Source organism: Synchiropus splendidus, chromosome 1, assembly GCF_027744825.2.
Source record: "Synchiropus splendidus isolate RoL2022-P1 chromosome 1, RoL_Sspl_1.0, whole genome shotgun sequence".
In the NCBI taxonomy this organism is placed as follows: Eukaryota; Metazoa; Chordata; class Actinopteri; order Syngnathiformes; family Callionymidae; genus Synchiropus; species Synchiropus splendidus.
The window spans coordinates 50,553,381-50,568,743 of NC_071334.1; the positions used below are offsets into that span (position 1 = coordinate 50,553,381).

A 15,363-nucleotide genomic window follows, 5' to 3' on the forward strand; every position below is an offset into this window, starting at 1 on the left:
TTTTTTGTAGGGTGATGCTTCTTGAACGTCTTTGATGTTTGTTGTGTATCTCAAATGTCTTGAGTGTCTTTGAGTCGCTCATTGAATTGCCCCATCTAATCCAATCTAAGTTAAATTTACGACGGTGCAAGTTTGTTTGACGTTAGTTTGTGTTTTGCACAACCCCTCCTCACTCATGTATTGACGTTGGGAAAGTGGACTTCTGCGTCCTATACTGACGAAAAAGGCAGCCATCAACGTTGAGTGTCAATGTAGAGCGTTTCAATGGAGATAAAAATGTTTTTGTAGTGTTTCAGGGAGATATTACGTTGGATGGCACTTGCTATTTATAACCCCTTAGTTGGACGGCAGAACACATACTTTAATTGAAAACCTAATGCGTCAACGTGCAGTGCTGAAGGCTGCCTTTGGCGTCAGCACAGGACACTAAAGTCCACTTTCCCCAAGTCAATATATTACATCATTTGGAAAGTACATATTTGTCTTTTCTTTGATCGTCTTTCCTTCCCTTGTTCTTTACCACCCATCTTTATTTTTTTCTTGTTTTACAATATATTAAATTCATCCTCCTGTTTTCAGAAATATTCTTTAATATTAATATTAATATTAAATCGTGTAGTAGTAACTTTCAGAAGTGCTTTCTTGCGTCTCAGGCACCAGGGGGAATGATCAACAGCCACAGCTTCACATCTAGAGCCTACTTCTTTGACAATCCTCGACGATACGACAGCGACGATGATCTTTCTAGAAGCATCACGAGTCGCGCTGACCGAGCTAGGTAGCTCTTACCCTCCGACAAACACACCAGCCTTTTTTTTTTTTACTTAATCTTGCATTCCTTCTCCTCCCTCAGTTTACTCTCCTCCACTCCGCAAGCTGGTATATCAAGTTGGTATGGATCCATCCAACGTAACATGAACCTGATGGCAGCTGCAGCGCCGACGCTGCAACCGCCGTCCTCCACCGCGCCGCTACTGTTCGCCTACGGAAACATCCAAAGTCACCACCATCACCACAACTACTACTCCACTCCCCAGAACAACCACCACCACCATCATCACAGTAACTACTATTCGACACCACAAAACTATTATTGCGGATCGCAAACGTACTACTGCACACCACAGAACTGACCGCTGAAGTCGATGAGTCAGGATTCTGCTTCGGTATTGCCATGTTGTGAGGATGTCTGCTTTGGATCATGAGCTGCAATGGACCTGGAGCTCTTGAGCTCATGTGTGATCGTGTCACCAGTTCTGTCACACCATCCACCGGGGACCAGGCCATCACTCTTCTTTTTTTCCACATTCCAAAAAAAAAAAAAAAAATATGGTCCAGTCATGCTTTCCGTCACTATTATAACTGTCCAATCTGGATGGAAAACGCTGCAGCTTTTACTGTATATGCAGAGAGAACATGACAGGAAACGGGGCAGTCGCTGTTAGCCAACAAGCTAGGAGCAAACCTCGGTTTGAGAACTGCGATCCGTTTTTTATTTAAGCTAACTGAAGCAAAACATTACATTTAAGGATTTCAAACGAATTCCAAAGTAAACGTTAACTTTGGTTTTGCTTCATTGCATAACAAAATTGACATTTGAGGGAGCATTATTGACTTAGCATTTTAGCATCAACGGCTAATTTGCGCTAACCAGCGCGGCCCTGGAAAGTGTCGACATGAAAGATGATGTAGCAAAAATAAGAGTCGTTCAAGTCTTACTGGGTTGACTCTTCATTTTCACAATGAAGTACTTGTAGCCTTTGTACGCTTTTGGACTGAGAGGGTGAATATTAAGGTACAACCCTGTGGGACGTTTCTTTCAAACAAAACCACAGCAATCTAAGATAAGGGTTTGTTAGACGAAATTCGGACGTGGCATAAATACGTGGGATAGAAATGGATTGGCTTGTCGACGATTTAAAATTGAAGAAGTACTAGAAACGTGATACTTTGTAAACTGTGATGCAACATTTATGCACTTAGTTCACCTTCAAAATGAAAGCTTTTAACCTGAATGTAGGATTTCCTGAATAGCTAGAAATATTTTCCATGAGAAAGATTTTCCATATTTTGATATGCATCCTTTGTGAAAGGAATAATAATGTGCCATCTCTTTACCATGCCATATCTTGTAGTTTTATTCCTGCGGGAAAATGATCTTTGCACAAAACTGTTTTTGTTGTTGCTGATAATCAATAATTCCTAATACTGTCTTGAGTCAGTGTGTGTGTGTGTGTGTGTTGTGTGACCTTTTATACATCTTTTTATTTGATTTTTACTTTCTAACGAAACATATAGCTTGTTTTTTAAATCTTTCGAGTCATATCTGGTGGTGAGTCTTTTCCTCTATTGCTTCAAAATTGTCAGAAAACGAAGGGAATATTGCTGCCCAAGCGCTTTTCACCACCTCCCGCCCATGTGACGTGAATTTGAGCTTGTGTCCGCGACCTTACTTCCCTTTATGCGAGCACACTCTGTGATCATGAAGTTCTCATCATGCGGCGCATGCAGCAAGAGTAAAACATTCAGCTTCATTTCCACAGGATATTATTTGTCTGTAAACTTATTCCAAGATGTTATGGTTGAATTATCTGTGGCCAAACTGAATGTAACCTGATCACTAATGATGTAAGCAAGAAAAGCACTACCATGTAAATAAAGTCCAACTGCACTGTTTTAGTGAAGCAAGTCTGCCGTTTTTAATCCGATTACTTAATGGCTCGTGGTTCAAATCCCACTTGAGGAAGACCTTTTGGTGTGAAGTGGTTATGTTCTCACCAGTGATGAGTAGATGAGGCTTCATGAAACGCTCTTGGTTTAGAAATGATGTGAGGCTTCCACCGACTGCAAGCTGGAATCACACTCACTCACAAAGGTAGAACACTAATGAAGGTTTTCAGGAAAATATACATGACTCAGGAACTGCTAAATCACTCCGGTGAACACACAAACCATCAGAGAAATAAAGATTGGCCGCGACACACGACTGAATGACAATAACAGGCTCCCAAAATATTGAAACTAACATCACAAACATGGCTCACGTGTGTTCATTTAGTGCTATTCTCCAGTTCGGGAAGTAAAAGCTAACATCGAGAGGTAGAAGCAACACATTTCCCACAAGTCTTATCATGTGGCTGAATTAACCAGTTAAGTGAATCAGGAAATTGGGTTGAGCCGAATGTAGCAGATCAACACTGGTCCAATGGAGTCTCCAGGAAGACAAAGAAATACGAAGTAGTACTTGCCTGTCTCGCACCATTTCGATCATCAACCTTGAGAAGCTCACGCACAGATAAAATCTCGAGCTGGCATTTCCCATTTTAGATTTATTTGGGAAATTTCATCAAAAACCTTTGAGCCACACAATCTGCAAATTAAAAGAAGACTTAAAACAAGTAAAACGGATTTTCATTGGCACCGGTGTCACAATCATGAACAGACTTTAAAATGATCTTTATATTAAAAAAGGTAATAGCAGACATTCCTAACATGTGTTGAGACTTCACTCTATTTCCCAATGATTCTTAAAAGATTGTCTGTGAAATAGTCATTGAAGGTCGCAGCTGTTCATCTGTTATCTTATGATAGAATTCTGATGGGAGTTTCCACCTCACCCACCCCAAAAATCACACACTGAGAGTTTGTAAGTAAAAACACGTGACCATATCAGCACAACACACCCTCTGACCTGAAGGCACCGACGGTCCGATGGTCTCGAATATGTAAACACTTCTCAGTAATCATGATAAAGCATTTAAATAAATCATCCACGAGCAGAACATAGAACGATCCAGATTAGGTTCACAAAACCAAAGATTTAAAATGAGCTTCAGGCGAGAGCCAAAAGAATAAAAATCCCTGCTGCGCTCCCTTCTCACAAGGTGATCCACATCTAAAAAGTTTTGGACCAAAAATCATGACTGGTCCCCAACTAGAGCCAACGATGTAGCCATCAGACAGTTCACTCAAGTGTCACAGCACGTCATCGTCGCTGCTGTGCCACGATGAGTCGCTGGTTCTTCCCCTTGAGAGGAGCTTGTACTCATGTCAGGACTCGTCCCCGGGCTCCTGGTTGATCACATGGCTGTATCGATGACTTATCTTGGGCTTGCTTTGATAGCAGAGGATGCTGAGCAGGATGACGATGAGGAGCAGGAGGAGGCAGCTGGACACCGTCAGGATGATGAGAACACCTGGTGACATGAACAGGTGCGAGAGGAAGTGGTTATCGTTGAGTTTCCTGTTGCCGTCTCAATTCACAGGCTAAACGGTTTGCCTGCTCCGCCGCACTTCTCAGAGACGTCATTTTATTTATCAGAGATCAACAGGCTTTTAGCTAGGATTTTGAAACAGGGCGTCCAATACTCCACCCCCGGCCCAGTCCTCCAGACACCCCATATCAACAAACGTCTACAGCTTGTTTTGTAAAAAAATAAGATGTTAAACATCTAACCTTTTATAACAAAGTATGGTCTGAGTCAAATGTTGGTTAAAAGAGATGAACTCAGTAGCTGTTGCCACAGTAACACCTTCAGATGGAAGAGTCTTCTGAGCAACTGTTTCACTCAGCTGATCCACATTTTGATGATGATTCTTTCCCTTACTACAGGCTACAGTTATGTTCATCTTCTTATATAGATATTTATTTATTTGTCTATGTATGCAAGTTTTCTAAACTAATTCTAAACTTCTAAACACACATTTGAACATTGAATCATTCAAACAAAAGATATGCAAAGGCTTGCCGCTTGATTTGTGCCAAAAGAAACACCAAAATACTAGCTACGAGTTCGTTTTGTAAAGGATTGTTTGAAGTGTGGAATTTATCTGCGGTTTCCTCCTGTCATCAGCGCCAGACCTCCCATAAATCACATTCTCTTCACACGCTTCCGTGCCGCGAGTGTGGCGACTCGTGAGACGCGGATAACCACAGCATTAAGCCAGTAAACAAATATGGCGGCCATCCATTACGGCTGCAAAAGTGTTGAAAAACAGCGCATTATCATATTCGGCCAAATGACCCTCTTCATGGAAACCAGTGTGATGACACTGCGAGTAGGGCGTTATACAGGCAATAATGATCGGACATTTAGGCCGTCCTGGAATACAGGAGGGCGTCCATTTTGTTGTTTTGCTGTTCAGTCCTCAGCCCAGACACCCTCCTAGCTAAAAGCCTGAAGACAGAAATTTCAAACAGAATCCAGCTCTTTCTCTCCTCACAGTCATGAGCAGTGCGAATGAATCACATCCTCTGTCTGTCTTTGAATCATAGAAACAAATCAAGCTAACACTGTGCTGTTGAGGTAACACAGAATAAACCCTTTGCATTGTTCTTGCATCACCGTATATCACAACTGAACTGAAGTGTGCGCGTGATGAAAGCTCACCTTTGTCTGTTGTGTGGGAAGGCAGCTGACACTCCTTCACTCTGTCCTCTGGTATGGAGGGCTTTGTAATTTTAAAGAAGTCCTCTAGGGGGCAGGCAAACGCACAGCCAGGTATCTGCAGTGGAAATGGATCCTTAGTGCTGTCATTCCGGTAGAACATGGAGACAAAGAAGGACCTGCGTGGCAGTTGCAGTACACAGTGAGTGACATGTGAGCAACATGGGTGTTGATACAACTGATGTATTTGCTAGTGTGTTACCCGTTCTCATCTTTGAGCAGCTCAATCATGTGACACGACGCGTACGGCGGCTGCAATCCATTGAAGACATTCAAGCTGCCCTGAAGAGAGGCAACTGTGGTGTCGTGCTGTGTGACCAAAACCATACGTGTGAACATCAGTTTGACTGCTGAGAGAAGTCATGACAAATAAGAGTTATCTCACCGCAGACAGCATCATCATTTTCAGCTTGTTTTCTGCCTTTGATTTAGAGATCGCCGTTAGATTCTTCACAATTTCCCCTAAAAGGGTGCCTGAAAGGACAGGGATAACTAGTAATTCTGTCTTGGACCACGTTCAAAATGATGCATTTCCACTCATATTTTTTCTATTTTTCCCAACTTTCTCAGCACCACTGCTTCAGATGGGTTTTTGGGACAGATGCCATCAGTCTCCAGCTGACCTTATTTATTATGTTCTGACTTTTGTCCAGCCATAGGTCCCTACAGGGTTGACGAGGTTTCATGAAACAGTGTGCTGATTTTCAGAGGCCACCAGGTGGCGCTGTCTGCTCTAAAATGTTTGGACTTGAACAACTCATTCAATGAAACCTCATTTCTAAAACAAGAGCTCCAGCTAGCGGCCTCTGAAAATTAGGTCACAGTTTCATCAACTCTGTAGCACTGTTTCATGATACCTCACCCACCCAGCACTAGCTCCTGACAGCCCAAGGTTTTGGGGAGAATGTAGCACCAAGTCTTTTCAGGGCTTTGTTAGACTCACAAGTCCCGCTTTGTTAGTCTTTGTTAGTAATGTGAAAAATTTAACAATGTGAGGAAGGTATTTTGTAACGCTAACAAACCATCAATGTCCACCTACACTTTATAGTAGTTACAAATGTATACTGTTGACATCAAGGTAATTACAGTTAACAAAAACTAATGAAAAACAAAAACTAGAATTGTTCACTGAAATAAAAACAAAAATAAAAACAAAAATAAAAACGTCTTTAAAAAAACATTTTGAGAGCAACTTGCTGTATCAAGCTAAACGTATTAGCCAACATTAGCCACTGACAGCTGGCAGACATTAGCAATTGCAATTACACCATTTCACTAGCAGCGTCGCAAAAAAACAAATACAACATTGTGCTGTCTTAACTCACAACTGACGTACTGGTCTCTTAATGCAAACCTGGTCAAGCAAATATTCAAGCTGAAGAAGCAGAATCTGTCAACACTCACCTCCCTGCAGGCGGCTCTTCTCCAGGTGTTTGTAGCCACCGAACGTGATCTGCACGTAGGAAAGCCCATGGATAAGCATCGGCGTGAAGCTTCAGGTACACTGAACATATCCTTCAACTCACCTGAAAGCCATAGTCTTTAAGAAATTTCAGATCCTCCATGACTTTGGGAGTCACCCAGTTCGGAAGGGTCATGTTGTGACGGGACTGTCGCACACACACACATCAGATAGGACGGTTGTTATCAATGACAAAACAGAAGGTATGTTACATAATCCCCAATATGTAGAATAAATTATATTCAGCTATTCCCCTTACTAACTCCATTTGTACAACAGTAGAGCTAGTTTGAAAACATTACTTTCTTCAGGCAGTTTTGGGGAGGAGTTGAGTAATTGTGGGTGCGCGTGCAAATTCAGCATGACTCTGCGATGCCGACGTCTGCCTTGAAGAAAGAAAAGTTTATGTGTGGCTTTTCTTACCTCGCAAAAGAGTGTGTCATAAACTCCCCACACCGAGTCCACAGTCGAGTCATTCAGTCCAGTATTTCTCCTCACTAGATCAACAACATCCTGCACAAGCAGAAAAAAAACATTTTTGACTCATCTGTGTTTCCATAGTTTTAATAAACAGCCAAAGTTGTTTGTCCTAAAGCTTTTAAGCGTGAGAAGATAATGTGCTATAAAGGATTGTGGGATGTGAATTTCTGGAAATGTGAAGGAACAAAAAAAAGCCCTCTGGGGGAAGATGACACAGGAAATACGGTTAGATGGAGGAGGATGATCCGCTGTGGCGACCCGTGAAGGGAGAAGCCCAAAGAGAAAGAAGAAGAAGAAGAAGACACCAGATGGACAGGAATAATTTGGGCTCAAACAGACAACACCCCTCAGTGCACATCCACCTGATACATTTTGGATGTACATGTCATCAACACTGTGTGGGTAGCAACACTACATGCAGATCCAGTCACATGCAACATGTCTTGTGTCTTCTATTGGCCAAGAACTGAGAATCACAAGGAGAACTGTCATCATGTTCGCACTTCAAAATCAAGATGACAATGCAGAAATAGTTGCACAGAGAGCTGACAACCTGAAAAAAACAGCCATTCAGCAGTGTTGTCTAGAGTGAACCACTTTGCTATGGATTTCAAAGCCTAATTTTGGTTCCATGAGATTTAAGCCAAACTTCAGTTGTCACTCCTAGACTTTTATTATTCACTTGATAAGAGCCTGGTGTTTTTAGGTCATCTGGGTAGGACTGAGCAGCCAGGTGGTCTCGCTCACTCTTGGCTAGTAACAGCCCAGTTTTGAGACTCACACATAATTCAAACATAATGAGAGTTCAAAATCATTGTCTCTGAATATACCCATCTTGCTCATTGTGCGCTGCAATTGGAGCCGACTGACCACGGCACATTTTTAATCCAAAGGTTTGGTGCCGGTTGTCATATCATTGTAAAGCTCTTGTTTTATGCTTACAGGAAGCATTTTTTAAATGAGCGTTTTACAACCGGTCTGACATGAGGGACTGTCAGGTGAGGGAAATGATTCAGTGACTTCACCTAATATGACCGGAGACAGAAGTGGGCGATATCATGTTTATTATTATTGTTATTATTATACACTGTAGATCTAGGCTGTAGATCTCACACACTCTCACAGCAAAGAAGTCAAGAGCGTACGCCTTCACGACAGAACGATGGTTGGTCCTGCAATGCCAAAGACAGAGCTAACGGCTCATGTGACATCTCTTCAAAACTTTATTCATACTCGTAGGCCATCAAAGTTTGCTTCATTGTTTAAATTTGGGCAAAAAACAAAATGCAGAACCAAATAAATGCGCTACAAAATGTGAAGAGATAAAGAATCACTGCTGTTATGAAGTTGAGGCAAAGAATGTTAAAGGTTTGTCCGGTAATTCTCCAAACAAGAAAGAAATCATGCAAAACATAAATCCAACTAACATGCAAAAATCACAGAGTGTGAGAAGCTACAATTTTTCACAAATTAAAAGGGATTTTCTACAGGACGTTCCACCAAGCACAACTGCGCTTTGATTCCTTTGGTGGTGAGCCTCAGGATTTTTTTCAAGGAACAAAGTTTGCTGTGGCTTAAAACAGGTTGAAAAACACTGATTAAAACCAACCATTCTGGATTTATTTTCCCTGAAACCAGGTCTGTATTTGGGACGTTCGACAGCAGAAGCACCACAGTAAACATACTTCTGCAAAACTGCAAGTCAAATCATGTCGGCAGAGACACAGCCGTCAATAAGAGGTTAAGAAATATCAGTTCCAGGGCCAGAAATAACTGAAGCATAACGACAGACTAACTGGCAAGCAGAAGCCACAGGTCAGTTCCTGCTCTCACTTCTGAGTGAGTAAAGCCTTCTGTAAGTGCTGTATATCCACTTCCTAATGGGGTTAGCGACAGCCTTCTTCATGATGGACGCTCGATAGATCCAGGAGCACAGTCTGTGAGGCATCTCTCACGTCTCTCCCGTTGATAAAGGATTGATAGGTGTTTATTCATGTGAAAGCATAACATAACTTCCACCAGTTTCCCAAATCATGCATGAAATACTTAAGAGTGTTTAAGTAGATAATACATGTAGAGACGCTAAGAGATTATCGTTCAGTATCTCTCTCCTGCCTGTGACACATTTAATTCACGTGTATTTTCCTCACTTAATAGTGAGCTCTCTAATGTAGTTGCCCCACTGAAGACCCTCTACTGCAGCAAGAAGACACAGTTACTTCACCAGTGGAGTCATGAGCCTTAACGTTTACTTAACTGCATGTGTGTTTGTTCTTCTACACAGTTTAACTGACAAGGAAAATCATAAGATAACCAGGTTTGACAGTGACAGAACTGTTTGAGAAGTCAAACGTCTGTATAAATTCTTAAGCGAGGGAGCGTCACTGCACCTGGTATTCCTTGGAGATGTTTTTGAACTCTTCCGTTTGCTTAGTCTCATTAAACAGCTGTTGAAAGCGTGGGCAGTTTGCCATGGGATATGACAGGATCTGCAAAGGAGAAAAGCAAATACTTAAACACATGACTGCTGCCATCACATCTCCGTGAGACGTACCTTCTCCAGGTCTTTTGGGATGCTGTGGACAGGGATGGGCTGCCACTTCAGGTTAGGGTTGAAGACCTGCTGACCACTCGGTGGGTAGAGTCCTAGCGCAAGTGAACTGAACAGTTAGGATCTGATGGACGGGAGCAACTGGCACTGAGGCGCTCACCTGCTAGGTTGGACTCAGCACTCATCAGAGTTCGATCGTAGTCCGTGCTGTGGACTAAAATCTGATCATGGAAGACATTTACATGTTACATGAGAGCAAATCAGAGGATGGGGTTCAAAATTAAAGCAGCACAGTAGGTTTTCAAACAGTCATGAAAGTTATGTACCTCGTTTCTTTTGTAAGTTTGGTTGAGGAATCCACCATACCGCTTCCTTAAAAACCTTCCGAGGTCATATTGTTGCATCATCCCAACCTGAATACACACAACAGAGAAATGCTGGTGAGGACATCACAGAAAGTCTGCATCAATAGCCGCAAACCTCAGATAAAAGTTTCACAATGTCAAAAGTCTAAAACATTCAGTTACCACCCAGAACGTATCGCTGACTTCACACAGCTGCTTCTACATTAAGACACACACGTTATACAACAGTCAAAGACGTCAATCGGAATGAAAAAGTTGCTCATAGTTTTAGTCTGCTTTCACCCATCCCTCGGTGCGGCATCATATTCCCTCCCTCATTGTTGAGATGAGGCCATGTGCGACGCCAAACGCTCACATATACCCACAAATATTGCAGCCAAGCGTCAAGATTCGGACACAAATAATTCTCAATCTATTCATAAATGTCCAAATTCCCAACATTGAAATGTAGAATACACTGAACTAAAAAGCGGAACTCACTAGTGCAGTGTCAACCGAACACTATACGGGGCTGACGTAAAAAAGCATGGCTGACCACCAGATATCATCCAATCTACCTCTCTGACTCCGCCCATCCAAACCTCTGTCAGGCTCCGCCCCTGAGAGGAGCTCCGTAACAATACAACCAGCGCTCACAACATGCTGTCAGCCAGGAAGCTACTTAAGGAACATCATCATAAAAAAATATTTTATCATCATTTTCATTTGAAAGTTATATTTACTCATTTTGTGTGAGTGTGTCCTTTGCACTTAAAATATCTTGCTTTTCGCAAATAAAGCATATTTGGTTAAAATCATTTCTATCAATCTTTTTTAGGCTAAAAACAGACACCCGTTCTTCACAAGCTGAGGTACTTATTTCCCATAAGTAACTTTCAGTGCAATTTCTTTAAAAATCTGCCGCAAAATCAGGCACTGTTTGGCAGCAACAATCAATTCAAAAGACTGCAAAACCCTGGAGGGACTGATCAACAAAGAACAATTAAATTACATCTTTCTATAAATGATGAACCAGCAGAAACATACCTGTGAGAGCTGTCCAAATCCTTGAGGCCAGGCGCTCTCTTGGTACGGGTCAGTAGGATACGCATCCACAGCTGACCGGTCGCCATGGCGGTACAGCTGTGAGGGATAAAGCAGAGCGGTGAATGATGGTCATGAAATCATACTCAAATATAAATGTGTGAAAAACTGAATAACAGGACAGAACGTTTTAGGGAAACAGATATCCAAAAATAGATACATTTCCTCTGCCACAAAAAACAATAGAATAAAATCACAAAAGGCAGTTTGTGATAGTAACATGGAATCCTGTCAGCATGCGACTCCAGATAGGATTTTGAGCCAAGAATAAGTCTGGGTTTAAGGTGTGTCGTGAGCACAACTAAAGACAGCCGATAGGAAGCAAGTGTGCCGAACACACACAAGACAAGATACCAAAAAATGATTGCTGTGTATATTTTACAGACATTTTACAGACTTATTATAGTCTTATTTTGAACATGACCAACAGACCCTCAGCATCTGCTAAATAATCAAAGATTATCTGTATTTTTTCAAGTTTCAACGTTTTGGATCTAAACATTTAAAAAAAAAGCCATTTCCAGGATGCTAATCCTTTAAAACCCCTAATCTTCCGCACACGATGATCCATTTCTGGGATCTGGCGTATTTGATACTTGCGGATCAGTCAACGCAGCTCTAAGGAATCTCATCCAGCAGGCAAGACTGGAATGACTGGAGATGCTGGAGGTGCTCAGCCATTTCATTGCTTTAACACTTGATCACTAATAATCCATCATGAAATTACATTCTGTCGGACAATTTTATATTTAACTTTAGATTATTATTTGATCAACCGACCAGATGTGGTCCATCCTTGTTTGACACCAGAAGAGTCCATCCTTGTTTGACACCAGGAGCTTAGAGGGTGATTTCAAATTGAATAGAGATAATTCCTTTTTGAAAGATCAATATCAGAATAAAATCTACATGAACCGGACAAAAGAAGGGTGTGGAGTACAGTTATGTAACTACTATATTGGTTATTCAATCAAGCCAAACATGGCTTTAATAAAACTAAACTTCTGTGAGGAGCATTCCTCATGAAGACAATGAGTTGTTTGTCTTGCTTGGACACCAGGATCTAGTTGCTGCTTCAGGCTAAAGGAAGGAGCCCGTTGTATTCAACAGTCCAACAGTGTCAGGATTGTTGGAAGATCAACCGAATATAGCCTGCATATGTATCCATAACGACGTGGCACAGTTTGTTTTCAGGGTGTCACTTATGTATCATAACGAGAAACACAGATAACGTACAGAAGACGAGTCGAAAGGTTAAACCCCTCTGTTTGTACCACAAAATAAAATCAGCTACAGACAACAACGCTTCTGGTGACCAAATACCCCAAAACCGATTTAAAGGTGGGTGATGGACCGCGGAATTTTGGTTATTGTTTCAGGACTACAGTCATGTAAACACTGATAAAATCTGAAGGCAGTTCACATCAGTTCGCACAGAAACACACAACAAAATACACCACCACAAAATACTCACCACAGTCACATATTCCAAGTCCAGACCTGCTCGCGTTTGTCCAGCGAACCCGGCCATAGCCAAGAAGAAGAAGCCGGGGACGGACACCATGTTCGCCTCTCTCCTCTCACGGATGCACTAAGACGACAACGGAGCGACCAACGGAAGTGAACGAGCACACAGCGTTTTATCGCAGTGAGCTCCCCGTGACCACAACAACAACAATAAAAGCCGAACGCTCAATGAACCACTCAGAATGTAATACCACTAACCCCGCCATTGCATGTCTCTAGCTATTTGAAGCGTTTGATCTGCGCAAGTTACAGCCTTTTATTTTGATATGTATTAAAAGGATCCGCTCAGTGATGCGGAAGTGACGAAGCCAAATTTATTTGCATATATTTTCTGCCTGGTGTTTGGTTAATTCAATTAAATAAACATTTGCTCAACTACAGTTCGTTAAGTTTCATTAAATGTTGTTGGTAAAAATTTATTAAATAATCGGTTGCTGCGGCAAGCAAGTGTCATATCTCATTTTAGCCGCTAGATGTCAACATTGTTTAACCAAAACACCAATTGTCAAGCGTAGATATTTAATTAATTTCTTTTAATCAATTTATTGAATTGTGCACAGTAAGTTAACATTTGAATATTGTTGACCAAATGAGTTATTTTGAAACTTAAAAGACAATAATGTACAGGTCTTCCATCGTGTTTCCATGGCTTCATAGTTCACTAGCTTGATCCATACATTGAAAGTGACAAACCAAAGTGCGTATGTCTTCCTATGTGAGGGCTGGCGAGACTGCCAGACTAGAAAAAATCTCACCTTGAGCCGAGTTTGAGGCGACCTGGCAAAACTAGGTGCCACCTATTCTACCCCTATTAATTATTATTATTATTATTATTCTACCCCTTCTTTTCTTACGAGTTCACCACTCTGTTCATAAAGTTTTCCATGTTCATGTGAAGGTCAATCATGGAGAATTTGTTATTGACCCTTTGCATAATCATCTGAAATTTTTATCTCCATACGTTTATGCACCAAGAAGAAATTAAGTTGTCAAGACCTGGTAATAGGCTCTGAAGATTTATTCCCCTGCCCTTCCCTTGATGGCTTTTGGGGGCCTTGATGCATCAGCCAAGTTTATATAATTTATAAAAATGATCACTATTCTTACTGTTTGACATAAGACATTGATCTGTCTGGTTGGAAATGAATGGAATGTCCACCTTTTCAAACATTAGGTTCTGTTTCATCATTACTTGTAGGGAGAGCTGTCCCCCTTAACCCTCACAGTCAGACTGCAGCCTCCACAGTACATCACATGGCAACATAAAAACAGACACAATGCCAAACACATGCGCACAGACAATTTAGAGTCATATAGCCTTTGTATGTTTTTGGCCTGTGGGAGGAAACTGGAGTGCCCAGAGGGCACCCACGCAAGCAATGATAGTTCGACGAACAAAATTCATGGACGTTGATTTCTACTCTAATATACTCTAGTCACATGCCGTTTATGTGACTTACATGTCTTTGCATTACATTACATTGCTTCTCATTCGTTACATATAGTGGATTCAACAGTATTTTTGTATCTGTCGGAAGTCCTTCATGTGGTGTTGTGTATCATTTATTTTCCGTCAATTACATCTGCTCTTTGAAGTATCTTCTGTGGAGTAGTCTTTAAGTCTCTCTGTCAGATTCCTTATCTGAAAGACCCTCAAAAGCTTTTTCAATTCCTTTGTCCAGTGAGTTCCGTATTTTCACTCAGACTATTGTAGGGTACATCCTTTCTGTTCCTCTTCATTCTGAGTTAAAGTAAATGGTCCGGTAGTTATCCATTTCTGGTTCTAAACTTGACCAGCAGCGTCTGTCTTTCTACTAGTTCAGGTAGGTCCAAATTCATTGTGGTAATTCTTTAACTGAAGTACTTTGATAATATTACAAAAAGAAGTTCCAACTAGAAACACATCTGAAGATGAAACCCTCGCAAGATATTCTAGGCATGTGATGTGCTGGTGCTATGCAGATGTACAAGAATATCAGAAATATTCCTATCCTTTGGAAGGAAAATAAGCCAAATAAGTTGATTTGGTTATGTCACACAACAAGTCTTGTGGGAAAATAATGCTCATGCTCACGCGGGGACAAAAACATCCCCAATGATGTTGACAGAAACTGTTCATGAGAACACACAAAACAATGTTTTAAGTCAACAAAAAACAATTAGTGCCTTTGTTTTGCATCAAGGTGTTGATCCAGTAGAAGGTGTCGATGTTTATTGATGAGAACATGTTGGAATTAAGCTTAGCACCATGAAAACACCAAAATAAGCAGCAGCCAAATGTCACACTGGCATCAAACACAATAGTGAGGGATTAAACCTAATCATCTGGGGTATCTGGGTGTTGTTTGTGGGATCAGCTCTGCTTATTGTAAAGAGAAGCGCAGACTGCAGTGACCAACAAAGCCTACATTTAGTGGCACCTTAGATGTAATCAGCTTGAGAAAGATG

General features: G+C 41.4%; 2 protein-coding genes across 3 annotated transcripts in view; one reads left to right on the forward strand and one right to left on the reverse strand.

Moving 5' to 3' along the window:
• The window catches only part of gpr137c (G protein-coupled receptor 137c), a 13,074-nt gene extending 10,404 nt beyond the window's left edge, over positions 1-2,670 (forward strand). Inside the window, exons 8-9 of one of the 2 annotated variants that reach the window (XR_008413913.1) lie at positions 654-778; positions 854-1,001. Coding sequence is in view for 1 of the 2 variants with exons in the window: in XM_053856716.1 (XP_053712691.1) it covers positions 654-778; positions 854-1,133 (405 nt within the window). In the remaining variant the exon portion in view is untranslated. Of the gene's footprint in view, positions 1-653; positions 779-853 lie in introns of both variants that reach the window. The other variant, XM_053856716.1, reaches the window with a different exon arrangement.
• acp2 (acid phosphatase 2, lysosomal) lies at positions 1,697-13,689 on the reverse strand. The gene is made up of 14 exons (XM_053856743.1): positions 13,671-13,689; positions 12,863-12,979; positions 11,332-11,427; positions 10,267-10,353; positions 10,101-10,161; positions 9,944-10,035; positions 9,780-9,878; positions 7,333-7,422; positions 6,974-7,057; positions 6,852-6,900; positions 5,833-5,921; positions 5,650-5,756; positions 5,391-5,566; positions 1,697-4,196 (listed from the first exon to the last, which is right to left on the reverse strand). The coding sequence occupies exons 2-14, from the start codon at positions 12,950-12,952 to the stop codon at positions 4,051-4,053; spliced, it is 1,266 nt and encodes a 421-aa protein (XP_053712718.1). The 5' UTR covers positions 12,953-12,979; positions 13,671-13,689; the 3' UTR covers positions 1,697-4,050.
• Positions 13,690-15,363: the final 1,674 nt, after the last annotated feature.

Excerpts from the sequence above, each read along its gene's own strand:
- acp2 (XM_053856743.1), bottom strand. The coding sequence starts at position 12,952 with ATGGTGTCCGTCCCCGGCTTCTTCTTCTTGGCTATGGCCGGGTTCGCT. Across the intron at positions 10,036-10,100 it reads TGCTGAGTCCAACCTAGCAG|GACTCTACCCACCGAGTGGT; the intron begins GTGAGCGCCTCA and ends CACTTGCGCTAG. Across the intron at positions 4,197-5,390 it reads TTCCCACACAACAGACAAAG|GTGTTCTCATCATCCTGACG; the intron begins GTGAGCTTTCAT and ends TCATGTCACCAG.